The sequence below is a fragment of the Temnothorax nylanderi genome, unplaced genomic scaffold (genome assembly GCF_030848795.1).
Source record: "Temnothorax nylanderi isolate EJ_2023f unplaced genomic scaffold, tnyl_v1.0 TNYL_tig0094_pilon, whole genome shotgun sequence".
NCBI classification, from domain to species: Eukaryota; Metazoa; Arthropoda; class Insecta; order Hymenoptera; family Formicidae; genus Temnothorax; species Temnothorax nylanderi.
Genome location: NW_027249156.1, coordinates 66,776 through 94,683, shown reverse-complemented (window position 1 = coordinate 94,683; position 27,908 = coordinate 66,776). Strand labels below are relative to the sequence as shown.

At 39.7% G+C, this 27,908-nt stretch overlaps 1 protein-coding gene across 4 annotated transcripts in view; it reads right to left on the bottom strand.

The window, feature by feature from the left end:
- The window catches only part of LOC139775179 (SLIT-ROBO Rho GTPase-activating protein 1), a 58,434-nt gene that overhangs the window by 8,521 nt on the left and 22,005 nt on the right, over positions 1 to 27,908 (bottom strand). For 2 of the 4 annotated variants that reach the window (XM_071710982.1, XM_071710984.1), the window contains exons 2-7: positions 8,322 to 8,505; positions 5,850 to 6,015; positions 5,084 to 5,311; positions 1,278 to 1,406; positions 662 to 883; positions 117 to 392 (exon numbers count right to left, since the gene is read on the bottom strand). In XM_071710982.1, coding sequence (XP_071567083.1) covers positions 117 to 392; positions 662 to 883; positions 1,278 to 1,406; positions 5,084 to 5,311; positions 5,850 to 6,015; positions 8,322 to 8,505 — 1,205 coding nt within the window. Of the gene's footprint in view, positions 1 to 116; positions 393 to 661; positions 884 to 1,277; positions 1,407 to 5,083; positions 5,312 to 5,849; positions 6,016 to 8,321; positions 8,506 to 15,541; positions 15,909 to 18,551; positions 19,659 to 27,908 lie in introns of those variants that run through there. The other 2 variants (XM_071710985.1, XM_071710986.1) reach the window with 2 other exon arrangements.

The following is a 27,908-nucleotide window of genomic DNA, read 5'->3' as shown; positions in this document are numbered from 1 at the left end:
CGTGCTTCCTCTATTCTTCGCAAGCTAATGTGACGATCAATAGTCGACCGCGCGATGATGTGTCTGTCGTTCGCAGCGGAGGAGAAGGAGATAGAACGCTCTCATATAAAACTTACCGTGAGGTAGAATTCTTCAGTCTCCTGTCTGTCAGCTCGCAACTTGATCTGCAACGTCTCCGGCGGCCTAGACGTAGGTACGGCGTTATCACCGAAGTATCTCGAACAATCGTAATCCTTGGCGGTCAACATCTCGAGCAGACTCGCCTCCGCCGTCTCCAGAGTCTTCCACACCTCCTCCGATTCAGTTCGTAGCGACGTCACCCTCTGCTGTAGCTGCTGCAGTCGTTGTTCCATCTCCGAGTGCAGCATCTTTTGCAGTTCGGGTTCGGGCGTCTATCAGGAAAGAAATAGAGCAATGAATCGCAATTTTAGTAGTAACAATGACTACGAAGAAATTCCGATAAAAACCAGAACATTGTTCATAGTTTTCGAAAGTTATTCTCTTTTATTTTCATAGCTGTATTATTAACTGGGTTTCATTAAAATAAAATCATAAATAAATCATAAATAAAATCATCATAATTTATATTGCTGTTTGATTAAAAGGCGATGAAGAAAGGCCGATAAGTTAACAAAGTTTGAAATAATTCTCTCTTTCGTACCTCATCTCCACGCTGTCCTTGGAACTCAAACTTCTTGGGAATCATGAAGGCCGCGTGATGAGACTCCAGGAATCTCTGCTTATCCGCCCGAGAGTCGAGGGCACCGACGCACGCAGTTAATTGTTCGGCGCCAGATTGCAAGGAACGCTGCCTACCCTCCTCCGCGCTGCAGTGCATCAGCAATGCCCTTGCTATGCAATTGTGAAATCCAAAGTCCATGCACTGCGAGGGTAAAAGCAAATGTACATTCATTTTTTATCTATCTTTTGCGCCATGAAATAAATTAGATTACATAAAATAAATTAGATTACATTAATAATTGAAGGTAGAAATTAAAAACAGTAAATTGTGTCTAACTTTTTCTTTGCGGTCTTTCAATCATCTTTACAATTATACATTTATTTTATCTTTTCTTAACATCGTTATTCTTCACCTTTTAATATTTCATTAGATTTCATAATAATTTATTAAGTGACAGAATATAAATTCAATGTATATCGTAACGTTACAATGCAACGAATAAGTGTAACGATTACGGAGGCTGGTGAAAGCGCGGCCATTGGTCGCGGGGTCAATGGGGTGCACGTGCGAGCCCGAGTATGGATGAGCAACTTACGTCGATGAGATCGGACAGGTCGTCGACGAAATACTTGTGTATCGTCGTGTTTGAAGCCTCCAGGCACAGGATGTACTCGTTTCTCGCTTTGAGCGCCTTTAGTTTCGCCTCCTGGTACTTGCTCTTCCTCTGAAAAGGGGGATACGTCGGATTAGAGACGATGTTGCGCCTTACCCTGGAGGAGCGACCGAGCGGCGAGAGACTAAGACTCGCCTAATTAATCTTATTAATCGCCGGCGCCGACCAGCGTATTAATTGACCCCGCCGATTCCCGGGACGAGTTTCCTCGTCTCGCATTTCTCCCCAAGGATTGTCTACATGTTATCGCTTCTCATATTATCACAATTAAGATCCTTGTTCTACCGAATAAGCCACTTACATGGCTCTCGCGCGTCCTATACTTTCAATAGTATTTAAATTATTAATGTAATGGCAATACAAGTTTTTTTTTCGAGAAATTTATTTAACAAAATTTTAATCAATGCAGTAAGATAGTAATTTAATTTTTTACAAATATATACTTTCGTAATAGCAGATATCTCGTAATTTCGTAGAAAAACTCTCGATCCTTATACTTATAAGTTTTATAAACAAAATTTGTGTTCTTTTAAAATGCGAGCGATGACATCAACTCCAACGATACTACGACAATGACGAGTCGGTCTCTTTTTTTTCCTAGTCGCTTGGCGCCTACACTCTTCTCTCACATCTCGGTATCCCTTTTGCTTCCAGGCCGTTTTAACCATCTGTCTTATCGCACTTATAACCGCGCTGCTCGAGGGGGACCGCTATTTATTTTTCCATCGAGTTGCATGTGCTCGGCAAAAAAGCCCGCTAGCAGGTCGGCCCTAAATCCTCGGTCGACGTCTGCTCGGATTGGAAAGAAGTGGGGAAAAAAAGGAAGGACGCGGAGAGAGATACGCGTCGTACGGATTTCCTAACGTCTCTCACGATTCACTCCGCGGAGTGGATGATATCCTCCCAGTTGTAAGCTGGAGAAACGCTTCGAGTCCCCGGGGACCTTTGACTCATGCCAACAAAACGGTGAAGCATATGGCCCTCGTAGAATATATGGACGCGAACGCACATTTGTCACAGAATAAAAATATAGACGAGCAAATGCCCTCCTATTTTTACTCAAATTTCTCGATCCCACTTACCAGATTAAAAAAAAAAAAGACTGAAATTTCAAGTCTTCTCCGATCGTAAAATACCTATTCTCGAAGAATACCTTAAGAGTTTTAATGAGAAAATTTTAAATCTAAAGAATCTTAAAAGTTGGAAAAGTTACGAGCAAAGGAGTACGAGATTAGTTTGCAAGAATTGATATAATTTCACGCTTGCAGTAATAGCTTCATGAACGTTGCGAATTTATTAATTAGAATAATCAGATGATTGAATAATCGCGCGGAAAGTTTTTGAGGGTTTCCCTCTTCCGTCTCGATTTTAATTCCACGGTCGTTATTCGCACGACAGTCCGGTCGCACGAATCCAACTCTAGAACGCACGAACGAGTTTTCGAAAGACCAGAAAGACGATTATCCGTTCGATTCCGTGAATCGTAACGGCGCGCGAGATAGTCGACGATGGACAAAAAGCGGAACAATTGCTGGACTGATGACGCAGATGCCTAATTCGGACATCCTGCGATTGGCCTGGATATCGTCCAGCCGACGCACCGTCGTTCGCTAGCGTAGCGTTTCCACCTGCCGCCGAACATTTTCGTCGATCCGCATTTTATCGGCGATATTTTCGTGCGGCCGGCATTTCCGCCTGATAATGCACATGCAGTATAGCGTGTAGCGAGGGATATAAAATACCAACAATCGCGGGGCGAATCAAATCTTTATTGGCATGGAAAGCACACTGGCGTAATAAGCTTCGTGTCGACAGCAACCGTAAATCACGCAGTGTGCGATAACAGAGCTATTGAGAGGAAGGATACTTCGACAAGAACTACTTCAACGTTGTAATATTCGAAACTATACTTACGCCGCGCCGAGCGGAAACATTTATTTCTCGGTGTATCTTTCAAAGTTAAAGTTTCTCAAAGCTGTCTTGCAGACTGTAGTACAGTCGCGGACTTCTCAAAGCTCTTACTTTGTCAATGTCTTAAAAGAGGACTGCAGAAGTCGTTAATTTTTATTATACAATTGTTTTAAAGACATAGTTATCCAGTTTTATACGTTTGCGCACCGACGAAGACGGATCCGACAGTTGATCTTAACGATGTCCTTATTGTTAAATTGTGACAGGGGAAAATTAGTGGCGCGACTGTAGAGCTGTAATGAACGCTGAATTCCGCTGGGCTCGTGAAACGAAATTATTAAGACGCAGCGGACGGCACTCCAGCCTTGTTCCAGCTGTCCTTTCAATTTCCTTTCAATCGCATCGACGAAGGCAAGACACGCGAACTTCCAGCTACGTTCCGCCACGCCAGATACCTCGCTTTAAAGGGACGCGACGAATAAAGAACACTCGATCTCTCGATTTCCACCAGTTTTAAGCACCAGTTATTGACTTATAAAACTAATCTCAATATTAATTTTATAATTTATAAAATCAATAACCCACAGTTATGTTTCGGTAAATTTATAACATATAACATTCACAAGACTACCTCACACGTAAACTCATTTCGATTTTTAAGAACCAAATCTAATCTCTTTATGTAAAATATTCAAAATTATTTGAAAATTTTTTTGAGACGTTAAATTGTCAAAATTAAATAAGATTGATCGATTGGAAAGAAATATCTTGATTAAAAGTTTCAACAACATTGTTAAAAGTTTCATTCCTGACTTCCCGGAAGAACCGCGCAATTTCCCGGCATATTTACGAATCATCGCACAACGGGTAAACGTATCGAAGCATTTCCCGCTAATCGGCGCGTTGCTTTGACTTCGCGAACAGCTGGTAGACGCGCAACGGTGAAAAAGACGCACGTTAAATCCGCGTGTTCATCATCGTGGAAAGATTTTGCCGCCGTATCGTCGCGATAAATCGCTGCGTCTTTGGTGTAAAATCACTGTCAGTCTTTCGCCAGAAGCGACGAGAGAGAGAAACCGTTCCGCCGCGCCGCGTCAGATGCCAGCATCTTGTCAAAACGGCAAAGGGAGTGAAAAGGAAAGTCGCGGATGATCGTCGACGAGCAATCTCTCGACCGACCGTATCTCATAACACGTCGTCATATTGGTGCCAAAATCCGAAGGACGCGCGCAAAATCGCAATATGCCAGATTTATCCATGGCCAGGGTCGCTCTCGAAAAAGGCTCGAAAGAGGCTGAATAAATCGCGTGTGATCGAAGCAACGTCTCTATTCGTTATCGCGAATGATATGAAAAATACGCGCGTGTCAAATTACAGAAATTTAAATATTTTGTTGTAACAAATACCGCTTGCGTGAAATTTTTATCCAGAATTGTCAGAGCGTTTGTCAAATTTTGTTGACCCTGCAATACAGATTTATCCAGATTTTAATCATCTTGATAGAGTTTTAATTTCGAGACTCACTATAAATGCGTGAGATATTGAGTATTAAAGATCTACCTATTCTGTAAATAAAATACGATAAATGAATCTAAAACGTGCTACGTACAATTTTCCTTCGCCACGCTAGGCCAGGTTGCAATTGTCAACACAATTTGACGCAGGTGAAACGACCGCAGGGAGAAGAGCTTAAACTTTCTTCTAGAAGCGCGAAGATCAAGCGCCGTCGAGCAGCTTTTTCAACGTCGTTACGAGTGCTCTTGTCGTGTAGAAGCACTCGAGATCGACCTTCGATGTATTCTATTCTACAAACCTACCTTGTTGACTTCCTTTTCAATGAGCTTGTACTTCTTGCTGCGTGCGAGTTTCTCACGGCTGTCCGCGTTCGCCACTTCGAGCTTGTTGCGTTGCTGCTCAGCGACGCGAAGCTTCGTCTCCGCTTGCCTAGACTCGGCCTGGTAAGCCTGATAAGTCTTCATCGTCGTATGCAGCTCGTGCAATACCCGGAGTATCTCCTCGTGCGTCTCGTAGCCGATCTCGCGACACTGCAGCAAGAAACGCCGAAAAGATGTAATCGCGATTAAAAGGATGTAAAATTGTTAAGTATACAATGTCTCCGTAATATATAAATTTAATTTTAATCAAATGCAATAGAGACGACATTTCTTCTTCCGGAACAATTTGCGGTTGTACAATAGCGCGTACGTAAAGAAATTTATGAGATATAAATAAGAGCGCTATGTGAGAGGTTTACGAGAATCCAATTACAAAAATAAAAGTAGGGTTGCAATTATAAGAGAACGTGAGAAGCAAAGTGTCGAGAAATTCGTCGTGATGGAATCAGCATTCGTATTCATTCAACCAGCACCCGACGTGTATTGGCACTGCCATCAAGCTGTGGCGAAACATCGCGGCGGCGACGGCGACGGCGAAGGCGGAATGGAGACATTCGAGGCAATTAATTCGACGAGACAATGGAACAGTCGAACTTCTCACGACACGGCGGCGCGCGACGATGGCAATCGCGCGATCCCGACTAACTGCCTAACGGTACTGTTGTACCGCGTGGCGTACGACACTCACACGCTTGTAAATTCGCTGCACGTCCTCCATCACCTGATTGAGACGGCCCACGAGGTGGGTGCTGTAGACCTCGGACAGGGCGGCATGGTCCCTACTGAGGGACTTGGTCTCGTTTACGAGCTGCTGCCAGCAGGCGTAGCTGGAGAACAGGGGCCATTGTTCCCGCCTGCGGAAAACGATCGATAAAGACGATATTAAATCGGCGACGGATGTGTGTTCCGCGCGCGTGTATATCGATGTAATTACACGGCAATTAAATCGGCCGCTAACGAGCCGATAAAGCGTCGCGCTCGCGTCGTCTTGCGGCTCCAACGACGTATCGTTCCGTCCTTACGTTTGCACACGTAATAGCGATCGTTCTGCTTGCTCGTTCATGCATATTGAGTGCGCTATATGTATATATCCTTAGGTTTAAGATAAAATGGTATTTCTTTCATATGTTAAATAAGAAAGCTGCCTAAAATCTCTCTAGTTTTACAGATCAAAAATTTCTTTGATATTATAGATTGAGTGTCTAAAATTATTTTGATATCACAAACGGATCTCCGAAATCTGTTTTATATAAACGGCATGATGATCCTTCGATACAAGCACCTGAAAAATTATTTTATTATAAACGTTTACAAACGATATTTTTAAAACTGCAAGTGGGCCATTTAAAACGAGGTCGTCCGGTTATCGACCATAAAACCTACTTCACGGTAATTATATTTCTTGTGAAAGGGTAAACGAATGTGACGACGTAACCCCGGATGCGCCTTCGCAAAGAAGAGGAACTATCGATTCGTGATATCTCCCGGAGCGAAATGAGGGAAACGCGCAGGAGGGAAAGAGAGTGTGTCGACGTGGTTGCGGATTACATTTTACCCGTGTGTACCATGTGTACCAGTGTACCGCGAGAGAGGCGTCCCTTTTGTGAAACGCTGAATACGGCGCACAAAAGGGGCACCCCGCGTTCAGGGTTGAATGACGAGAAGGAACTGGGGCATGTTGCAAACGCGGGAACGATGCCGGCGGATGGCTGTGCACGCGCGTGTAGGACGCGGGAAAAATGCGAAACCGTCCGCTTTTCCGTCATTCGTTCGTTCGTCCGTCCATCGCAAAAGTGGAACGCGGAAAATGTCAATCGCATCAATACTCTACGGAATAAATGCGAGAAATATAAATCGTCACGAGATATATGCAGCAGAATTCATAAGTCTACTAACAATGACGTTTATTTATTAATTACGTTGTGACCGATGTAATACGAACAATGAAATAGCTTTAAACTCTCTGTTATATATCGAAATAATTTTATATACCACCAACATTTTCCTTAAAGGGGAACGAGACCTCTAATTAGAGCTTAATTTTCTTACAATGACAGTGTAAAGAAAATTTGCAATATATGCAATTGCTTTCATATTATAGAATGTCCAAAATCATTTTGTTCTTATAAATTAAATATTAAAGATATAAACAGACTATGAAATATTATTTTAATTCTGTAAGTCAAATATCTAAAATTATAATTTTAATATTGCAAATAGTTTGTCAAATATTATCTGTTTATCCTAGTCGTGCTATTTCAAATATTGATTTCTATCTTCCCCAGACATTGACGATTTAATATTGACTCTTGAAAGAAAAATTCCTTGAAAGTATATATAATAGAATATTTAAGATCGTTGCTGATTTTAATGTAAAATCGCAGTTCTGCGATAAATATTTAAGGTATCTGGATCGAGCTCTGATCCAATTAATTATGCATTTCATGACCGAAATGTAATCATGCATGATCAGGGTCTACATCGACTACATCTCGAATATAATTGAATATTTAATCAAAATTTACGTAATGTAATCGCGAAACAATTCGCGTTGCGCAACGTGATGTAATGTAATAGTGCAAATGTAACGCTGTTATACAGACGCGTGTCATCGTTTCAATTGCGTCGTGCAACACGTGGTGCACGCGCCTGAATTACAGTAAATTAATTAACGCGTGTATCTTCATTAATCATTTAACGCTACAATCCACGGCAGAATTATTTTCCCTTGTTTTCTCGCCATTTCGCTTTTTATAAAATTATCCAGCTAACCAAATTTCTGCGTCGTTAATTTAGTTTTATCGTATTCCCGGTAAAAAAGTAAACACAAACATTTTAAACGAATGTGAGTCGTTTTAACTCTTTCGCTAAACAGCTAATTTTCTTATGATTAAAATATCAATTAGGTAAATAATAATTTAATAATAAGAGATTACTTTGATATGACGCAAATGCAAAGTCGCGTAATCATCTGACGCATTTGCGATCATCTGCACTGTCTCTAAGATAATAAAATTGTATATCTTATTGTTAGCTACACTTTTCTATATGTTCTGATGTATATATTCTTCCTTTTCAATCTAAATGTTTTTTTTATGAAAAATGTAAAAAGCTATATATATTAGAAATAGAATAAATAGACATGATATACTTATCGTACTTTTGTTTCTGCTCCTTATGCCTCAACTGTATGCTCCTGGCCATCTTATCAAGGGACTTGCTGTAGTCTAGCTCCAGTTCCGCCCTTTTGCGGAAGAAATCCTGGAGCTCGGCCACGAGGGCGACTTGTGCTTCCATCCTCACGTCGAGGCATCTCAGCTGTTCGTTCAGCTGTAGCCGTATATCTGCAAGCAGAGAAAAGGGGGAAGCCCCGTCAGTGCGTGTTCCGATCACGATCGTGCGTTTCGGGTGTCTCAAGATACACGCGAAGACCTGTAAAAGTAATCCCCGGAAATTGGTCGCCGCTGAGCTCGCCAAGTCTTCTGGCAAATAAATTTTCATCTTCTCAAAGTCGAGACCCATATCAGTCTGTTGCTACCTCGAAGGTCATGAATTTCCGGAGGCTACGGGAAAAAGACTTCCGAGTTTTTTCAGGGTCTTCAGGATCGTTTTCAAAACCGATACCCAGGAATTCTCTCATCTCTATCGTAATGCTCGAAGGATCGAATACGGATTTAATAATAAATACTATTATATATTGTAGATGTTGACTTATTGTTATATAGAAATTAATTGTATAATTAAGTTGTATTGTAGATGTTGACTTATTGTTAGAGATTAATTGTATAAGTTGTTTTGAGATATGGATTCGGTTTTTAACACCCTCACGTCGAAGTCATTTTATTCCCTCGATGACGATAACAATGGCAAAGAGGCGGCTGCTGCGCGGAATAATAATGTCTCGGGAATGACGGGTGTCGCGAGGAAGGACTTTGACACGATCGTGTCAGAGACTTCCGACTCTCTTTCTCTCTTTCTCCCCAGTAATCCGTATTCCGTTAATGTTATCCGCAAGACAATGACGAGAAGGAGGAACGACGTGACGTCTCGACTTTGCAAGACGACTAAGCTAAAAATAAACGATGTACGCGACACGAAACGATCTATCGTTTCGTAGACTTTGCCGAGACGAGACGAGGGGGGGGGGGAGAGAGAGAGAGAGAGAGAGAGAGATGATCGCGCTCGCGCGCGCGTACTTCGTGATTTATTGTCGCGGCCGTATCTCGTTTCCGTTTCGAGAAACTTCCTTCGTCTCCGATAATAAACGACGAGTGACCGCGGTCGAATACATTGTTCACGTAATCCATCGTCTACGCGAGTGAAAGCAATTTTCATTTCTCCGACATTCTTCATGCACTTATTGTTAGCGCACTCAGAACAAATGGAATCTCTCTCTATCGGAATGTCTAAAAAATCTTAGAAATCAGTTCCTTCAGAATCTTTGATTTTTCCAGATGAAAAAACATCCGAAAATTCCAAGTTGTTTTAGTTTCCCTAAATAGTTGATGCTTTGTCTGTACGACTAAGGTCCACTTAACACTACAAATGCTTCGAAGTCTCCTTTTCTCTTTTCTTTCAGTAAAGAAAGAAAGAGAAGAAGAACGCTTCAAAGCATTTGTAGCATCAAATGGACTCTGCAGCCTAATTGAGAGATCGAATTTATTTCAATTCTCTCAAGTTTTCGGAGAAATAATTCGGACTATTATCATACCGCGCAAATCATTCAATCTAATTTATACTATTACACTTGACAGACGCTCCTAAAACGGAAATACCATTTCGCTGTACTTATATCTGTCTTCGCGTAAGCGTCAATCAATCAACGTAATTGGACGATCGTCGGGATGAGGGAGCAGGAGCCAGAGTGCTGGACTGGTTTTAAGGCACTCTTTCTTTCTTTCATCGATCCGTGCAACGATTCGAACGAATCGTTAAAAGAAGAGAGAGAGAAAAAAAGCTCCGGCGATAAACGAGTATGAGCGGCGTACTTCGAATCGAAATGGGCGTTTCTGACAGATCGAGAACATATGTATAATGGTCCTGATCCCGACGTCGATGCCGATGTCGCGTTTTCGGGAATATCGTAGGTTTCCCCGAAAAAAGAAAAACAGAGGAGCCTGGGAGAAACGTCATTCTCGGCCACATGTCAGTTCGTTCCACGTGTTACCAATTATCGGGAGTTCTAAACGGATCGGTTCATCGGCAGCTTAGCCTCGAAACTCACGAATGGACCTTTTATGAGAGACTGCGGCGCGCGGCCGACGATAAATGTTAATTCCGGGAAATACCAAGCGCTGATGAAAAAGACCGCCGCGTTTTTTTTGCCATGGCGACCCATGTCTTATAATCGTCACATGTGGCTAACTAAATCAAAAAGTAAGAAAATTTTATTTAAACTTTAACAAAAAAGAATATTCAAAAGTCAATCTAAATTTATTTTTAAGTTTAATTAAAAGATTGATTTCTTTTCTCTTCGTTTTCTATTAAAGACATTCATCTGGTTTTATATAACGCAGAAAGACACTCCCAATTAAAAATTAAAATTATTTAATTAATGTTATTAACGTATATGTAAAAAATTATGTATGGTAATAAAATTAATATTTGACAGCTAACGAATAAAAATTAAAAACAAAATAATTCTGTATTCTGCTGAGTAATTTTCCATATTTGTGTCTTTGTTTTGCAAAATTTCACATATTTATTTAACGAAGTTTTCCTAATTTTAACGAAATGCTGTAAATTAAAGATCCCGAAGAGTGAAGAAGATTGTCAAGAGACGATTCCAATCTTGACTGTCTCGTTTAAATAATTTTAAAGGAAAGATCGATACTGAAGAAGGAATACCTTCCGATAGTCCCCGCCTATCATTATTTAAAATTTAACATTATACCACTGTTACCATCGTTATGTATATTAAATTGTCTGCGAATAATTTTAATTATATATATATAGATATATATGACAAAAATATTTTAATTAATATTAGAATAGTGATATTGAGCATAAAGAAAAATTACAATAAAAAATAACTATACTTATAATAAAATAATAAAATAATTATACATTATTTTATATAAACTAGTTTAATAATATAATAACGTCATTATTATAAAGATATACTAGTTTCATATTTATAATTAATTATTTCTCTTCCATCTACTTTTTCTTATGTTTCGATCATTATTATTAATAATGGAAAATTTTCACTTTGCTTCCTCTGATATCCCAAGAGAATAATGAGTTCGACCGAGGGTTTCCTTTCCAAGGGCGAGTTTCGATGCGCTCCCGGACGAAGGTCCTATCGATCTCCTTACTTCCGCGCGCGTGATTCATCCTTCCCGAAAGGACGCGGAGCGATCTTTGACCCCGAAACGCGGACGAGACGCAGACACGCAACCGACACACGATGGAGGTAAATAAACGCATTTTCGAATGCACACAACGGGGGCTTCTATGTACAGGGTACCCTAGAATCACAGGACGGCTCTTTGCCTTTTGGTAGATTCAAAGTTTTTCCTTTTTTTCCCTTTTTTTCGGAAAAGATATCAAGCATCAAATCAATTAAAAAATAATTGACTGAAAACGAGGAAATCTTCTAAGTGAATTGAGAATTCCCCTTTTTTAGGAAAGAAGATGGCAAAATTATATTTTGCAATTAATTTCGAGCAAACCTCAACGGGATTTAAATTCGGAGCTTATAAATTACAGAAGATGTATAGTAATTAAAAAATGGAAAGTTACGATAAAATACAAATGTCGCCTGTATATAGATTGGTCAAAGAAACTGCGGTAGAAAGAACATTCGGTGTTTCTGAGACACCCTGTATGCAGCACCCCCGCTGAGTTAGTCATCTAACGAGCGAGAGGTCGATGTATGCCGCGCATCATCGTGGTCGGATGCATCAACTGACAAGCCGCTAACCAACGAGAGGGGTAACGACGGATCGCCCGAACGGTCGATGGCGTCGATCACAAAAGGAAGGGAAAGGGCATCGCGACGTTCCCGTCGAGTACTTTGAAGACGGAGAATTGTGGCTTACTATGACTAACTAGACCGCGATAGGCACTATTAGCGAAATAGACTGTACGGTGCAGCAGGCCGTTCGTTCCCCTTCAATCCCGTCCTGATCTTTCCTCCTCGAATGATCGATTATGACTACATTATCAGTTGTGATTAGTATACGGAATGTCCGACAACACGGAACCTTAATTCTAAATGATAATTTCGGCAATCACATTAATGTAACATTAGTATATTCACATTTATATTGCAATCATACAAATATAGATTAATATTAGTATCAATGTTGTTAAAATTAATTTTAATCGATATCGCGAAAAACGGAAAGTCATAAACATCGAAGCAGTTATTTAAATTTCTATTTTTCTATTCTTTCGCTTACACGAATCTACAACGTGGGATTATCACATGTAAACAAATAGAAAAATTGTAATTCATAATTCAAATAAAAATTTGTAAAATAAGCATACAAAAAGGTAGTTTTACAAAATAAATTTACAAAAATAATTTTCTAAATGAGAGATATTGGGCTCTTCAGTCATCAGTGTCACAGATTTTCAAATCAATCACGAAAACGCGTGTAACGCGTCTTTTATCATATGCTTAACAAACTTTGTAAAGTCGGTGATGTGAGGCGCGAAAACTTCGAGAATATCGTCGAAGACGAGAGGAGAATCTCGCACAAAAACGTGTCTATGCTCAAAGAGAAAGAGAGAGAAAGGGAGGCAAGGAGGAAAGAAAGACAGTCGAGAAAGCAGCTGCGCCTAAAAACCACCCACGACAAAGTGCGAACCGGTTGAAGCGCAGCATATTGCACCCCCGCCGCGACCAGAAATACATGTGTGCGTGTGCAACGTTTATCAAGAGAGAGAAAGAGAGAAGAGGGGGGAGGGAGAAGCGAGGTCGAGTCTTTGGGACGATCCTAAAATACATTCAACCACCATTTTATTCTCGAAGACGCCGCGAAGAAACAAGTTTCTTCGCCTTACACACGGTCGGCCTTCGATCGAACAGATTGTTCGAAGAATGGATAATATATCCGAGAGATAAAAAGTAGCGTAATCAATATCGATTAAAACAGCTAAGAAATACATAGATGCACGTGTATATAAAATCTTTTAATAACGTAATATTGTAAAGTATAATAAACTATAAATTAAAAAGGTAATATGTAAAATGTATTTATTATCATATTTATTAAAGTTAGTATTCGCGCAATAAATTATCTTGACTATAAGAATTCATTTTTAAGATTAATGATCTATAATAGTTATCATCTCTCAGTGTTGATTATGACTTAAATAACAGCAACTTTTATTTTAACGTTCCACATTATAGATCACTAATGTTTACTTCGACATTTCGTCGCGTTTAATTTTGTGCACAGAAAAAAAAATAAAGTTGCTTCAATTAAACGTCGACGTCACGGGCTGCCACAAACATAAATAGTTAATTCAATTGGATATTATTGAACCCACTATTTAAATTATTAAAACAATTATCTAATGTCTTTTATTCATTAATATTGATGTTGCATCAATAGATTTTATCTCAACTCACACTGATGCTGTTAATACATCTTTTTTTTTTCCGTGTGCCGATTGAAATTTTCATCGTTACTTATTATTAAAGACGACGCCAATCGAGTAAAAACGGAGAAATTTCTAAGAAACCTGAATTCAATGCTGCTTTTACTTGCGCGAGTTTTCCTGGTAGACACGCGACTGCAGCTCGTCAAAATGATACGCTAGTCGGATCGCATGACGTGCGCGACTCGTACACAAGCAAACTGTAATTTTTTCGCGATCTCACATGCATTGCACATACCGCGCGTGATAAGTGAGGGGCGAACGGCATCGTCAAGGTTGACTCCAGGTGTGCCGCATATAACAGAATCTCTCGCGATGGCATGGCATGGCGCAGCGAGGGAGCGGCGCGGCGCGGCGCGTCGCGACGAACGCCGCGCCGGTAATCTCGCGAGCCGCGATTTGCGAGTTGCGATTTAATAATTGCCTCATCGTCGCGCGAGGACCCGTTACGGAGCGGTGCATACGGTACACACGTGCGAGGAAACATAACTGTACGATGTATATCGGGCAGCTGGACGCGATCCTTCCTACAATGTTACGGCTATCGGGCGAATCTCCTCGCGAAGCATCACGAAAGTGACTTGCGCCGTTACTTATCGCACGGAACGCGAGTATATCGCTGTCAAACGCCTTCTCATCTTTCCTATATTTAATTATGATATCGATAGATACATAGTTGTTTCTGTAATATGCATTTTTCGATTTAACGTAGACTTGATTTAGTGTAATATATTTTCTATTTTGGATCTATGTGTGTCAAAAGAGAAAGATAAATGTAGCGTAAAGTTTTAACTAAAGAATGTATTATCGTAATTTAATTGTAGACTAATTTATAATATTTAGCTCCTAAAATAATGAAGAATTTAAAGCACAAATCTAGTTTACATAAAGATTTTTAATAGAACTTTATTTAATTTAGTATTTTTTTTTCAACTTGGAAAGTTTACCTCGCTAGCACGTTCGGTGTTACACATGCTATAAAGTAGATAGAATCTAAAATGTAGTCAATATGCAAATTTCTCTCTCTCCCTCTCTTTCTTTCTCTCTACGCTCTCTCAAAATATTCGACATGACGAAGCATCGAAGATTCCCTGACTGCCTTCATCTACTTGAATATGTAACATTCGACGATGCTTCGGCACGGACAGTTCTGTTTGTAAATATATACTTGCTTTCATTGCCGAACGTGTCGCGATAAATATCTGACATTAGTCATGCGTTTCATGTTGCCTTTGTTTCCAGGACACATATTTCCGTCGAGGCATGGTTTAAAAAATCGATAACATAATAAAACGGCAAGAAACTGACTTGTTAGAAAAAGGATAATTGCATTATTCATTCCGTTGTAAATAAAGTTAGCTCTGACAAATTATCACGCGCTTTCAGAATGTCTAACTAAGTAATAGTAAAAATGACGAACAAAAACGTTGTACTAGATTCTCGCCGGAGTAAGATGCCAAAGAATTTGATGGATAGGAAACATCGCGACAAGGAATACAATTCTACGATTCATTGGACTCTCTACGAAGTGGCCGGAAACGATTTATAGATACAAAGTACGAAACCTCGTGTTCTAAACCTTCGTATTCACCGTCTTTCTTGATGGGAGCCCCGTTCAACATCAGAACATCACAGTTGCAGAAGCCCTCTTTATCAATCATTGGCGATTCCCCTTTCTTGTGAGCCACCCCCTATATTCTCGCAGGACGAGGTCGACCCTCACATCTTCCTTACCGCCCACACACGCTCGCTGGATATTCCATTTACCTTTTGTCCAAGCCTCCCACTCGTGGCGTCCGGGCAGTTTGAACATTTCTCCCTTCGCGTTATTTATTATCGGGCTAGAAGTCGGTTCGCTTGTCGTTGTCGTCGTTGTAGTTCCTCGTTCAACCCACGTTCCACAGTTCACTACTCGTGCACGTCACGACGACGACGGGGCTCCTCGTGTCACTGTCTCTCGCGCGTGCACACGCGTCGCGACGCGCACGCTAAGCACGCACATGCACTCACACACGTATACCCTTCTGCCGTACGCGATGTATTCCTCGTGACCGCCCGGTATATACGTATATCACGCGAGCTTTTCCTCCGGAACGTACAGTGGCTTTCTAAACGTGCGACGACTAGCTCTCATCTGAAGAATACTTTAGGATGAATCTTAACACGCTTGTGCTGCGACTGATACGATGACGTCGATGACGGAATAAGGAAAGAGGCGCTACGCGTAGTTATTGAACGTATTACATCAATAAAAATGTTTGTTTTCAATGTGACAGCATAGTTATGTCATTAGAATGCGATACTTCAGATTCTTCACTTTGTCAGCGCGACTTAAGATTCCTTATTGTCCATTCTTTTGTGTCGCGATTCGTGGAATGCCCATTAGAAATCAATCCACTTCTTATTTACGATGTTATTAAGCAAATTGGATTTGCCACACGTGTGTTGTATTCCTATTTATATTTTCTCTAAATATTTTTTTACAATGTCTAATAATAATCATACAACCGTTACATAATTCCAAACTTACACATTCAGATTAGGGATTAAAAATATCTGAAAGCATTGATACTCGACTTTTATAACATAAAAACTTTTAATAAAAGCTTTTACTTTTATAATATAAAAACATTGAACGGATCGATCTATATTGTCGTAATATTCTAGGTAAATCCGAATATACAACCGTGGATTGCACTGACCTTGTCAATTGATGCATACCGCGTGCGCGAGTGAGAATTAATAAATACACGGAAAGAAAGACAAATAATTTACAGTTAGCTCTGTCAATATAACACGAGATGTTCGTGCTCTCAAGAGAGCAAAGATGATCCACGCTGTTTTACGACTCCCGTTACTTCCCCCAAACCCCCGCGGGTCGCTCCGGAAGAAAGTCGATCGATTGGAGCAAACGAACGTTTCTTGGCAGACGGAGGAACTGGGACGTCGCTTCTAGAAAATCAAGTTCCTAGATCCCGTCGATCTCGATCCTGGATTTACGCGATAATTAACCGTTTCCGAACATTGCTCCGTAAAGAATGAAATAAATGTAAGAAATGAGATGAATCTAGAAAACAAATTTATGCCAATATTTATATTTCTAATATATTTCGAAGATTAGATTAATAAACAAATGAAACAAATATTTTATGTAAAATATCAGGGAAAGCAGAGACGCTTATGACAGAATTTTTTTTGTTACACAAGTCGTGATAGGTCGATAGATAAATTCGACGCCTGTCGAATATTTCGTTTGAAAAAGAGAGGGGAAGTGCTTGTAATCCGATCCGTTGGTTCAACGGAACGAACGAGAGTGGCTTCGATAAAACGATCGCGGTAATATCGAGTGGCCGAGTGAGAGAGACCGCCATTTATCGTTTATGTCCGGTGAAAGAACTCTGTTGATACAACGCGCTATAGTTCCGCTTAAGTGATTGTTATCGGGGTTTAACACACGTCGTTCGTATATCTGGTCCGAAGAGGCACGTCGTGCAGGCTGCACTCGATAATGTCGCGCAACTATTTTTATCATCGCACTCCTTCGCTTCGCACACACCTAATCGACCCCGTATAATCAGTTAGATCACTCCAGTTACGTGATTGAATATTTATGAGAGCGCGCGGCGACACGATTGCCCGGTGAATTGATAATTTAAAGACTAAAACGATGCGTGTGAACTTTCGAATGGCCGGTCATAGATTCTGAATACTATCGTCTTTATAGCCTATTATTATCGGCTAAAATGAATTCAATGGCCGAGTAACGACGGTCGTAAAATCATTTGGAAGACCTACTGACCGAGCACCCCGCCATCGATCGCGAGGATGAAAAATTCAACGATAAAAAGTAAATTTTATACGAATTTCGCAAAATTGCTATTTCATTCCTCCGATGCGAAACGACGAGATTCAATTGGATGGGATTTACGTGATATGTTTAAAGAAATAAAAGAGGAAAAAATTTAGTATCCGTATATAGCACGATAGATTGATTTAAATCGTACGCTTGAACTACATTCGCCAATATTTAAACCGATCGACGTTTAACAAATAATTATCTTATTTGTATCGAAATTTTTGGAAGAACTGCATTACAAGAAAAAAAATACAGATTTGAGTCAAACAAAATTAAAAACATATCTTTAAGAAACTACATATATGTACACCTTAAATTAAATTTTGTTTCAAGTATTAATGATTATACAATACATCGTACTGCGGATAGAGTACACCTAATTCAGATACAAGGATAATAAACACATTTTTTTCGTACAGATTTTCATGTAGTTGTCGATCGGAGCTGCGAATTGTTCGGCCGCTCGAGCGAGCGAGCGAGCGAGCGAAGGCAGGAAGAGGGAATAATTTCGCATTCCGACGGGAAGGGCGACACGCCTTCTACCCATTATTATTTGATTACATCGCGCATCGCACTCTCGACATCCGTTAATTACTCCCAATGCTAAAAATCAGAACCGGACAATGCATCAATATCTGATAGATGGGACCGCCGTTTGCTCGATCAATTCTCTTTGCTATTTTGGCTTCGGTTACATTATACCGCATAAAAAAAAAAAATAAAATTCATACGACTTTGATGTCGGACAAATTATTCAGGACAAAAGAATAGTTCTGTGTCTTCAAGGTAAAGCCAATTAAGACACGTGATGGTAAAATCGTTCGGCCTCGTGCTTCTCAACGGACATCTTCGTCTGTCGAGAGGATATGATAGCTAATCGGCACAGCAGAGTTATGAAATCACACGTTCACGATCAATTACCATTGAAATATTACTTGACGTTCACCAGACCGATCGACGGCGATCGAGATCGATTTTTCCGCGTTGATATACGGATATCGAGCCGTGATTTCTCGGTTCCGCAGCTATTATTCGCAAACGATTTCCACTGATGTATAAAGTGAGACTAAAACGTTCTCCAGATTGCGTCTGTTCGCCGAGAAAATCGGGCACGATCACGATCGATCTCTTAGCGATGGCGGCCGCAGGTGTTAAGCGGCGGCGTCGATTACGCGAAATAGCCGGTACGAAGCGATCACCGTTACTGACGATTGCGAGAAGGAGAGACTCGATACGGGTCGGGGTTCCCGATCGGGGAGTATCGATATAGTATAGTGAGGCCGCGTTGTAATCGTTTCACGCTCACGCCAATCAATTCTTCTGTAATAATGGTTTATTATATATTCCTTAATCTTGTATTATGTTTAGAATGCCGCCGATTTCTATTTCATTAATATGAATGTTGAAAATAAAAATCTCAACGTTCTCGTGATTATTTTTGGATTATTTCTGACTGACGGTAAATAAAATAATTTTATTTTTTTTAATAATAATTTTATATCAGACGTCTATATTATATATATATACACGTTTTAATAGAAATTGATTTTTGCATATATGACAGTTTAATTAATCTCTTCTAATGTATTTAATCCTGATTTAGTGAACGCTCGAAAGATCAGAATCAACAAACTTAATCATTCTTCACATTATTTACGCAGACTTCGACATTTCATTCGTTTATCCATCAGCTTTGAAAAATTCACCTTTTCCCTACTACGTCCTATATTTCACATCTCACAGACAGTATTTTACTAATCTCATTCTTCAAATTAACTCTCACGACCAACTCCCTCAAAGCTTGATTAATTGACCAGACTAATTTCGCCAACTACACACGCATACACACATACACGTACACACTTTTCCGATTCTTATTCGCGATTCTCACAAAACAACTGTAGATCCGCTGGATTATAATTTGCAGCGCGAAAATCGCTGTTTCGCGATTTCGACGAGAGCGAGATTTTGCGCGCGAGCGAAGCAGCCTGCGCTCAGGACTCGGCCGCATAAACTGGCCTATAAGGACAGGCAGTGACTGCTTTGACCGTCGTTAAATTAACCACAATTACCACCGTCCCCGGGGCCCACACACGCTCTTTCTCTCTCGTTCTCTCTGTCTCTCTCCCCCTCTCTCTCTTTCGCGCACGAGAAGTGTGCAGTCGGGCAGGCGCGAGCGGAAAACAGGCACGGCGAGATGTCCCGAAGGGCCCCGTCCTTGACATTGCCCTCGTGGTCATGCGCTATACGATTTTTCCCAGTAAATCAACGTAACAGAGACCGTTAGTTCGCATCGAGAGCTGGTTTTCAAGAATAAAGAAGTACGATAAGCACGCTTAGAAGATAACTCGGAATGTTATATTTTCTAGAGAAGGCAACGCTGATAACTGACTTTTTGTTTCGAGAAGAAATAGAATGCAGCTTGCGAACGTTCCTGTATAAGCTACCGTGATAATGAGTAATCAATAACTGATGCTGAGGCGCGACGAAGCAAAACTGCAAGATACTTCGACGATAATAATAATGACAGTGTCGTTTGTCGGATAGGGATGCGGCGTAAACTGGATAAAGCTGCACGTTCAAGGGCTCGGAATCCTAAAAATAAAATTTCCAGGTATATAACGACTTTAATTGCTTTCTTTCGCTTTGCACAGATTGACGCGAATGATTCCCTCAGGAGTTGAGTAAAATATTATTCGTAAATTGTAAATTTTATCTTTTTGTCAGCCTAGATTAGCGATCATGTCCATATGGCGCATGAAATAATAATCGGGAAATCCGGCGAGCGCGAAACAGAAAAATAATGATCACGAATGACGAAGCCGTTGGAAATATACATCACACTGAAAATATGATATTATTGGGATAATACGCGCGTGAAACTTATGCGTCGATTGACTTACAGGCAGAACGACGCAAATTAAATTTTCGTGGAAAAGTGATGACAATGACGATACGGATGGGTGAATAAACGCTCAAACGAGTGGACGTTGTACGAACCGCGAAAATTAGATTTGAACTGTGCCGAATAATTAAGTTTATATGCGCCGCATATTCCACGTCATTGTACGTGCTCGTGACCGTGACAAATTCCGAGTACGATGAATGTGGCGCCTAAGCGCGTAATTTCTCCGACTGCAGTCTGTCCCTTTCTCGTTGTTACGTACATTGATCATTAACACATAATGTTTACTCAAAGATCCTGTCGTTACCGAACTTCCCACGCTTAATTAAATCGCAAGACTTCTTAAATTTGCACAAATTAAAATAGTAATATCTGCATCAAATTAAAATAATTCGCAACATGATTTATGACGATTATACCTAAAATACCTTGTTTCAAATTATTAAATTATAATCACTATTATTTAATAATCTCTATTATCTTTCTATTTTCTACGTTCCGACCTAAAGTCGAAAACGTTTCAATGTGTTAAAAAGTTGTCTTCTATCTGTGTCTGATTCTACATAAATATTCATTCATCACGAGCGCCATTGCAGCTGTGAATAATTCGCATATGACGCATATATGACGTTACACTTTAGAAAGTCTCGTCATATATATCCCACGTTAAAAAGTCTTTTTGAGTTAACGTTTCAAGAGGTTTCAGTTTTACTTTCTCAAATACGTTTTCCGCAAATTTTTATCTATATATATGCTACTGAACTACTGAAAGTGCCTGCATCATGAAACAGCTCCCGCGTAATGCAGTTTGCGATGCATGTTTCCGGTGCAGCCCACGCGTCCTTCAAAAAAGGCTTACGAAGTTCAGCTTCTTTGTGAATTATTGAAAGGGGCAGCAAGTGCAGGTCTCACCGGATGCAATCGCCGTTCTCTTTTTTAAATATCAAATCGATACTTTCACACAAGAATAGCTAAAGGTATTTTCGCTATAAAACTAAATTTGCATTTTTATATTTATTCAAAGCAAATGCGTTGGACAAATCTCTCTCTCTCTCTCTCTCTCTCTCTTTCTCTTTCTATCTTTATCGACTTCCTTATTCCTGCACGAATTGAAGAAAAGCGCCAAGTGGTTATTGCGTCGAGAACGACTTGCCTTTCGTTATCTTAACTCTAATTCTCTCGCTCGAATAACTGTGTCAAGTTATGTATGTGTGTGTGTATATATATATACACAAATGCGGCCAGAGTGCAACCAGCACAATGGCAGGTCGAAGGATGGTTCGACGGCCTCTGAATAAGTTTAATAAAGGTCACCGAGATAGTATCGGACGCGCTTTGTTGCGCAGTCGTTGCGTTAGACGATTTATTCGAAAATCTTGTGGTTGCGGTTAAAACTTAAAAAATCTGATTTTTTACATGGTATATATTACACAGAGTCATATCAGAGCGTTATTAAGGAAATTATATGCCATGCAAAAATATTACAACTGAAATATTGTAAACCAAAATAAAAATAGTAAATAAATAACAAGATTAATATGTGAGAAGTTGTAAAAATCATCAAGATTCTTATCGTTATTTCCTTAATAAAATCGAGAAGCTAACAGGAGAAACAGATTCTAAGTCAAAGAATTCTTTTAGGCTTAACGAACAATCTGTATGCAATATCGAACTATGAATCGAGATGTACACGGAAGCGAAGTACCAAACGCGAATGACGGTCGTTGTTTTCCATCGTTCAAAAAGAATCCGTTTCAATCGCCGTTCGCTTCTTCTGGCTCGTTGATTTCCCAATAAGCTCGGCATCGAGTTCCTTTTCCTCTAATTGCATCATGCTCGCGATAGTAATTTACCGTTTTAACGATGTGAAGGGAAGCTGCAGCGAAGCGAGCGCGCGAAGCTGACGATAACGCGCGGCATAAAACAGCTGTTTAATTTGTCATGAGCTCATATACGTTCCCTGACGCGCGCATGCCACGTATAATTACGGTAATCTCACGCGCAAAAACTCATCAACGACGAGTTTGTTTTGGTTTCTATATGGGGTAAAAATTGCGGATAATTGTCCAATGCCGAGATGCGATTTTAAGGCAAGCTGTTATTAATACAAATTAATCTTTATTAATTTTGCGCCTCAATTGACTCATTTACGTCACGAAACGTCAAGAATGTCGTAATACAATTAAAGGCATAATGTTTTACATGACAATTACGCGCTAGAATGTCTACTAACGGAAAATCCTAGGGTGTTTATTTCACGGGCTAGAAAATAATCGCGTTTGCAAGAGTTCGCGTGTGATAAATGAGAAACGGACTGCCGCGATGCCGGCCGGATTGATAATAATGCATTGATAAGAGTATTGTACATGCCGCGTTCGTCTTATCACCCGTGCACGTGAACGAAAGATGTTACGCGAACGATCTCGAGTTCAACTTCCGCTCGTCTTTTATGTTTCTATCACATAATTTTACTCTCACGAGTGTATTATATGCACTATATTCTGGTGCGATTTTAGATATAAAAGTACAAAAAAAGAATAAAGAAAGATACTTCAAGATTTAAAGATCACGGGAACAATCTCTGGCAAGGACTTTAAGAAACTGTAGTTAATTAAAAAAATTAATATGCTCTTTCCTAATTATCAACGTCGAATATTTGAAATTGGAAAAAAAATTACATGAAGTTTATTCTTGCTAAAAGCAAGAACCTCTCATTAATTATGCACATTCTTTTAGCGAAAGCCATTTTCAATACGAAATAATTCAATAATTGAATTGCTAACTTTAGAACGTAATCCCTGCAAGATCAATGTTGCTATTCATAAAAAAGGATTAAAAATTAAATCTGACATATATTCGATATTTCTGGGACAGAGTTCCTCCCAAAACGAGTGACCCGACAATACATCTCGGCCTAAATTCTCACACAGACAAGACCGACGAAGTTCACTCTCAAGATTTGATAAATCGAAAATAACGTATTGTTAGATTTCTAAGGAACCCCAAGAAAGTTACAACGAGCGACGAGCAGTTATAGGCCATTGAAAAGATCACGGATACGCTTCTACGAGCTGACATAGTTCCACTGCCAGCGCTAATTACCGATCTACGGATTACTCGTAACGCAATACCGAGGGCGGCATTCGCGCGCCTTAATAATCCTGCAACGTGGAATTATTATGCATTACGATTCGTATACATTCTTCGCGAGGAGGAAGAGAGAGAGAGAGAGGAGAGTTACGCAAGAGTGCAACGCGTATCCATTGTTACGATCGCGACGACAGCTTTAAATCGAGTCGGCCGGACCGACAACGAATGCAAGGAATGCGGGAGGAGCAAGGCGAAACTTCGCGCGCGAGTTGTTGCTTGTCAGGGTGAAGAACGCGATCGCGTTTCTAACCGATGTTGATGGGAGAGATTCATCTTGGACCGCGTGTCTGTTACGAGACGAGATGAGTTGAGATGTTCATTACGCTTCTGGATCCGGCTAATGTTATTACTGTCATTAGGCTCAAGTTTCGTGCGCGATACTGTCGATGGAATTAACTGTCGGAATTAAGAATTAATTGGAGAAACTGATCCTCTCTCCGCTCTCCTCCTCCCCTTCTCTCTCTCTCTCTCTCTCTCTCTCTCTCTCTATCTCATGTGCTTATTTCTTTCGTCTCAAATTGCGAAGAACAATTCTCATCAAATGGAGTTCGAAAGAAGCTCTCACTGATGCTATATTCTTGCTGATAGTGAATAAGTTTCCTATACAAACACGTATAACATTATACGCTGAAATTAGAACTTAATCGCATTAATTAATAGCAAAATAATGTCTATTTAATTAAAACAAAGTTATCCTTGATAAAAACCACTTTGGCTCATAACATTTACGTTTATCTTAATCAGAATTTTTTAAAACGTAATTGCAAGGCGCATTCGGAGAATTAAATTCTATAGAACTAAAATTAGATCATAATTATGGTAAAGCAATTTTAATCCACGGAAGGTAATTGAAAAAATGATTTTTTCGAGCAAAGCGAGGTTTCTCAATTATGCCAGATAAAGATCGTTCTTCGACTCGCATTCGTGATGATCTCGCGTCCAGCTGTAACGCAATTATTATGACTTACGGCAGTTACGGCGAATTCTATTGCCAGACTATATCGGGACGATTTATCGGCAAAATTGGAAATTAATTGGCGAAATAACTTCCCTCGCTGGACGGAAATTCTTCGGATCAGCGCGAGGCCGCATTTAAGCGGTTGAACCAAACGCGCAATTTTGCCGAGCGCGGCCAAAGATCACAAACGAATTCAATTTGTCACACCGCCAGTGTCGCTTTCATGCTCGGCACAATTGTCGCGCACGAAGCAATTAGCGGGAGCTTGGAGGAAAAAAGTCGTGCGACCGCTCGTCCACGAGAAACAGTCGTCCACTGACAAGAATCGCGTCGAACTCAACATCATGAAATTCTGCGTCACGAAATCTTCTGTTTCCGGCACCGTGTATAATAATGCGCCTCAAAGTATATCCCACGATTGACATAATTTCTCGATGTATAGCGCGCCTTGAAAGTCATAGATCTCCGACTCTCAACGGGAAGCTTTCTATTTAATACATTTTTAGACGAAATCTCTCTTCTTTTCTCTTTCTTTGGAGTTTATATATAATATATTAAATATTCACCGATCAAAAAGGAATATCTATTTAAAAATTAATTAATGTCGAACGGGTCAAAAGCATCGTAACAAAGATAGGCATAGAAAATAAAAAAGCAATTAAAACTATGAACGAAACGGATTATTTGTACAAGTGTTCATGAGCAGAAAAAGAGAAACGTTGGCCAAGTAATTGCTTTTATTCGGTGATATTGGGCGAGAAGGCGACGATTATTTAACTCTTGGCTGGAAACGACGGTCGCGTCGATCGCGGATGAAATCTCGCTGGACTTTTGTTTCGAAGTGAGGTTGGCGATTTCGCGCCGCGAAATACTTTTGTTATCGACGTTCGCGCTTGGAACAATCAGAAATTGGCACCGGAGAACTGCGAGGTATACACACAGTTATCGTTAAATATTTATGATAAAGAACAAGAAAAAACATTCTAATATTGTATTAAAATAAATTCCATTTTTGAAATAAAAAAATTTCTTTAAAAAATTCCTTTAGTTGTGAAGAATCTCCTATAATATTACAAATTAGCGTTATTTGTGTTATTAAAAATTTAAAGATAAAACTAAGATCAATAGTATTAAAAATCTCGTATAAAATTATACGAGATAACGTGAAGAAGAGATCTAGAGCCCTAGAAATATTCTATTTTTCAGAAATATCAGAAAGAAAAAATGTAATATTTGTTTTAAAAAAATATCTATTTTAGTTCATTAAAGTTTGAAGTTCGGGAACATTGGGCAGACGCGGGCATCGTTTAATGGTTTACCGCAATATAGCTATTCAATTTCCAGTGTGACGAGATGCGTGCACGGCTGTCAATGTTATTTCATGCATTATTACTTTGATTATCATTCAGAGCGGAGATTAATACACACGCATACACATTCGAGAGACTCTTACCGTCCGCATTTATTGTCGCTTTTATCACGCGCAATAAAAGGGATATCACAAGGGAGCAAGTTCTCGAACTACTATATGTTTCATTATATCACTTAATATGGTTGCGAAAGCTTCTTACTTGGAAGCTTCGATAATCTTTCTTTCGGTTTCGAACTTCCGCGACGGACTGGAACGATTTATTATGCATTTGCATTTAGCCGATACGCCAATGCGGTTTATTCGCAGCGCTGCGCCTCGAAACTGCATGTGGGCTCTCATTTACTTAACTTGAAGTTTATACACTAAAACAGCGTGTAACCTAGATACACATTGCGCGTAATAAATAAAAAATAAGAAAATTTTCCCTTGCATTTTTTCCTCAAATTCGTGACTTCTATCTTACTTTCTTTATATCATTATAAAACTTTAATTAATTAATTAAATTTGTATAATAATATAATTAAAGTACTTCAATTAATTAATTAATTATATTAATATAAATTCGTGGTTTGATTTCACGAGATGAAACTCTTGTATAAAAGTTGCGAAAGCGGCGTTTGAAAATAGTTGCAAACATCGCAAAATATTATTTCCAGACGTATACACTCGCAGATATCATGTTGTTTTTATTCAGCGCGTCTCACGTACCGAAAACGAGATGAATATGATATCAAATGAGAAGGAGCTCGACAGCGAATAGACGAGCGAATTTTCACGTTGCGTCACCACGACGACGCATTCGCGTCGGTCTATTTATATCGTGCGGACAGGTACATACACGCGGGCCGACACACCGACGATTTATCCGATAGCAAACATCGACGTCGTCGTCGGACGCACCGGAGCGGCGTTACAGTAATGCACGCACAACAAACTTGGGCACTACAGTTTTTTCGCAGCAAATTGCTCGAACTCTTTCTTAAACGCTTTGCGATTCAAATTATTTCTCTCAAATGAATGTGAATCAAGTATTTTGATCTCAATTTTATTTAATTTCATTTAAACGAGTCTAATACACGAATCAAAGAATTTTTATTATTCGGTGGAATTTATGGAGATTCCAAAAATATAGTGCTCGTTATAATCGTACACTGATTCGAATATTTGAACGACAATGCGAAAGATTGCCGCAAGGCATTGTATCTTTGATATAGAATTGCAAAGAATTAAGACGGCATTGATTTTTTTGTTCAAAATAAAATGTTTTCTAAATCCGTTTAAGAAAGAGCCTTGTTTATAATTTTGTATTAAAAACTCGTGGTGGATTCTGTGATTAATAAAGTATCGCGTTAATTTTTGTATTTCTTCGGCCTTTTCCGAAGATTCAGAGGTGCGCCAGTGCAACCCTTTATACAAGCGCATGTATTCGTAATATATGTGTCGCATCGTTGCACACGCATACATAACTATGGAGGAAACGCGACGCAACACGCACGCACCGACGCACGCACCTCCTCCTCCTCGTCGACGTGTCAATTTAACGGCTTCCTGCTCTGGCGTCGAGTTTCGTTGTGCACGCACGTTTATCGACCGAAATGTTCCGCGTCTCTTTTGTACCATATGCGTGCATGGTTAAAGAACATTGCAGCATAAATAGTAAAAGAAATAGTAAAACAATACAGAGTAGCTGAACACGAGGCAAACGTGAACACGCAGGTCTACCTTTTTTTAGCATGTGTTAACATTTTCAAAGCGTAAAAAAAGCATCAGCAATTTGTTTTTCCGATACGACTTTTATCTAATTCTTTAACAGGCATATATTACCTGAAAAGATAATCAGAAACTAAAATTCTCAAGCCAAATATATATACATATATTGTACAATTTTGTTAA